At 36.3% G+C, this 2,662-nt stretch overlaps 1 protein-coding gene across 1 annotated transcript in view; it reads left to right on the forward strand.

Annotated features, from left to right (window-relative positions):
- pnp4a (purine nucleoside phosphorylase 4a) overlaps positions 1 to 2,662 on the forward strand; it is a 13,252-nt gene that overhangs the window by 2,336 nt on the left and 8,254 nt on the right. Inside the window, exons 2-3 of the mRNA XM_032514807.1 lie at positions 610 to 773; positions 2,544 to 2,647. Of these exons, the coding sequence (XP_032370698.1) occupies positions 610 to 773; positions 2,544 to 2,647 (268 nt within the window). The remainder of the gene's footprint in view (positions 1 to 609; positions 774 to 2,543; positions 2,648 to 2,662) is intronic.

Genomic DNA, 2,662 nt, shown 5'->3' on the forward strand with positions numbered 1-2,662 from the left:
GGAATTAAAAAGAACATTGAAATAGGAAAACGGGTCAATTTGACTGTTCATCACTACATTTCCATTGCAATTTTTGAGCCGACTCTGAAAGCAGTTACTCGGACAACAATGTAAAACGAAGCAGTTCTAAAGGTTTAATGAGAAACACGAGATTATATTACTTTTCTAACAATCGCTCCATTCACGTTGACGTAGGGGTAGGTAGATGAGAAAGGGGCACCAGAGTAAAAGAGGATTGGTTCAAGGTACTGTAGGTCCACATTTACACATCTTCAGTAACTAATGTTACTGATTTTTTTTTAAACAATTTATGATATCAATTGAGTCAGATAAAAAAGTCTTGGTTCAGAGTTTCCATAGAACAAAGTGTAACAGATTCACAACACACAGAAACTCGCATGGCAATGTGACCATAGATAAAATATTTCGGCATCTTCTGTTTAAGATATGTAAACAAAAGTATTTGTTCCATTTTAAAGGAAGAGAAAAGAGTGGTTTTGACATGGAACAACATCAACGTCAATCAACAATATTTAGAAAGCTTCAAAGTCTTTGTGAATTCACAATTTCCTCCGAAAATAATTCACTTTGATTTCCTCCTGTCTGCAGTCACGATGAATACCAGAAGACAGCTGACTGGCTGATGTCTCAGACGAAGCACCGCCCCCAGGTGGCAATCATCTGCGGGTCTGGACTGGGCATGCTCGCTGACACCCTCAAATGTCAGGACACCTTCCCGTATTGTGACATACCGGGCTTCCCACAGAGCACAGGTACTCTGAATATAGATTTTTTTTAATTTATATTGTAGCGGGACATGAAAGGCCAATTCACAATGAAATTTTAAAAAAAAAAAAATATATATATATATATATATTTTTTTTTATTTTTTTTATTTTTTTTTTTTTTTTTTTTTTTTTTTTTTTTTTTTTTTTTTTTTTTTGGGGGGCGTCTTATTCAGTTTTATAGCATTTGATAAAAAAACATTGAAGTGGTTTTGAAATAGTATTGAGTAAAAGTTGACATATTCCAGTCTGTGATTATCCATCAAATAATTCCTAAATTCTGCTTTTCCAACTCAAACATTAGGTGTAATTTCCAATAAAGGAGGTTTATGAATTCCAAAAATAACGGTAAAACTAAAGTTAGTGTTACATAGTGTTGACAACGTCAAAAAAGCAACAAACACTGGAAAAAAAAGCATCAAAAGTGTTGAGAAAAGGACAAAAAGGAGACGAAAAGTTAAAATGATCAATAAAATGTGTCAACAAAAGTGTTGATTTACAATGTTGACAAGAAGACAACACAAGGTTAATGTCTTCCCCTAATCTCCTGATGGGGTGCAGGTGGGACCTGCCATGTGCCAAGTGGGTGGCTGCAGCACCTCCACAGGCAGATAGACTCCCCCCCCCCCAATCTGAACCTGTGGACCCGGGCCTGTTTCCCCTGATTTGCTACAATAGTTATTTCATTACTTACAAACAAAAAAAATAATATATATGGTGAGTTGTCTGACAACATGCCAGGAAAGAGCTGTTCCATACATCTTTGTTCGAACTACTAAATTGGATGAACTGATTTCAAAACAAATCACGTTAACCTCTTTGGAGACACTTGAAAATACGTCCTTTTCTCGCCTGAATGTTTTACCAAAAAGAAAAAAGTGAAACCGCTCCCATGTACTTTGGCCTTCTGGGATGTGCCTGAGGTCTTTGGGAAGCTAACACTCACTTTTTTTGTTCCAAATGTCAGTGTAATTCTAGGCCTCACTGACTCAGAGCTAAAGAGGTCAGAATGGAGAATTTCCGTCCGAGTAAAGCATCTGTAAAATGATTTGAAAACACTACTGTGAGCATATTACACGGGCCACATACAAAACTAGTACCCCAGCCGCATATCTAAATTTAACACAGAAAAAATCCAGAAGAAAAACACTCAGAAAACGGATTTTATATGAATTTATTTCTACAGATATGTCTGTGCATTTTTACTTATTTCCTTTTGAAAAGTGCAAAGAAAAAAGCCCAAAAAGTGCAAAATATAAAACTTCTCAAATACAAAAACACATCCTCATCACTCACGCACATACCTGAAATAACTACATACATACATTTATAGTAATGACATCTATAAATTAAGTTTGTTTAAAACAGTCAGTGTTTTCATGCATCAACGACTGTTAAATTCATGTAAAGTTACATGCTGGACAGACTAAGAAGTAAATCTACAGTAGGTCCATTTTTATTTCTTTTTTGGTCTGTGTTGAATTCACAAACTGAGTTTTGTCTCTAAGAATTTAAAGACTGGCTCACAGAATTTTCCACATCCTTTCTGATAATAAAATGAGTCTCGGTGAACCGAAACGTGGTTCAAATCTGGACTAATCCGTACAATGCATTACAGGTACATTGGAAAGACAAAGCATAGAAACTACTGTGAGGACATGTTTAGCCTAGCTAAACACAATTATTAGAAACATTATTTGTGTGTTAATAATAATTTACCTGTCTCTCACTTTAATCCGGACTGTGTGTGTTCTGCAGTGAAAGGTCATGAAGGTCGGCTGGTTTTCGGAGAGCTGAAGGGGAAGACATGCGTGTGCATGCAGGGTCGCTTCCACATGTATGAAGGACACTCACTCTGCAAGGTACACACACACACA

The sequence above is a fragment of the Etheostoma spectabile genome, chromosome 4, assembly GCF_008692095.1.
Source record: "Etheostoma spectabile isolate EspeVRDwgs_2016 chromosome 4, UIUC_Espe_1.0, whole genome shotgun sequence".
NCBI lineage: Eukaryota > Metazoa > Chordata > Actinopteri > Perciformes > Percidae > Etheostoma > Etheostoma spectabile.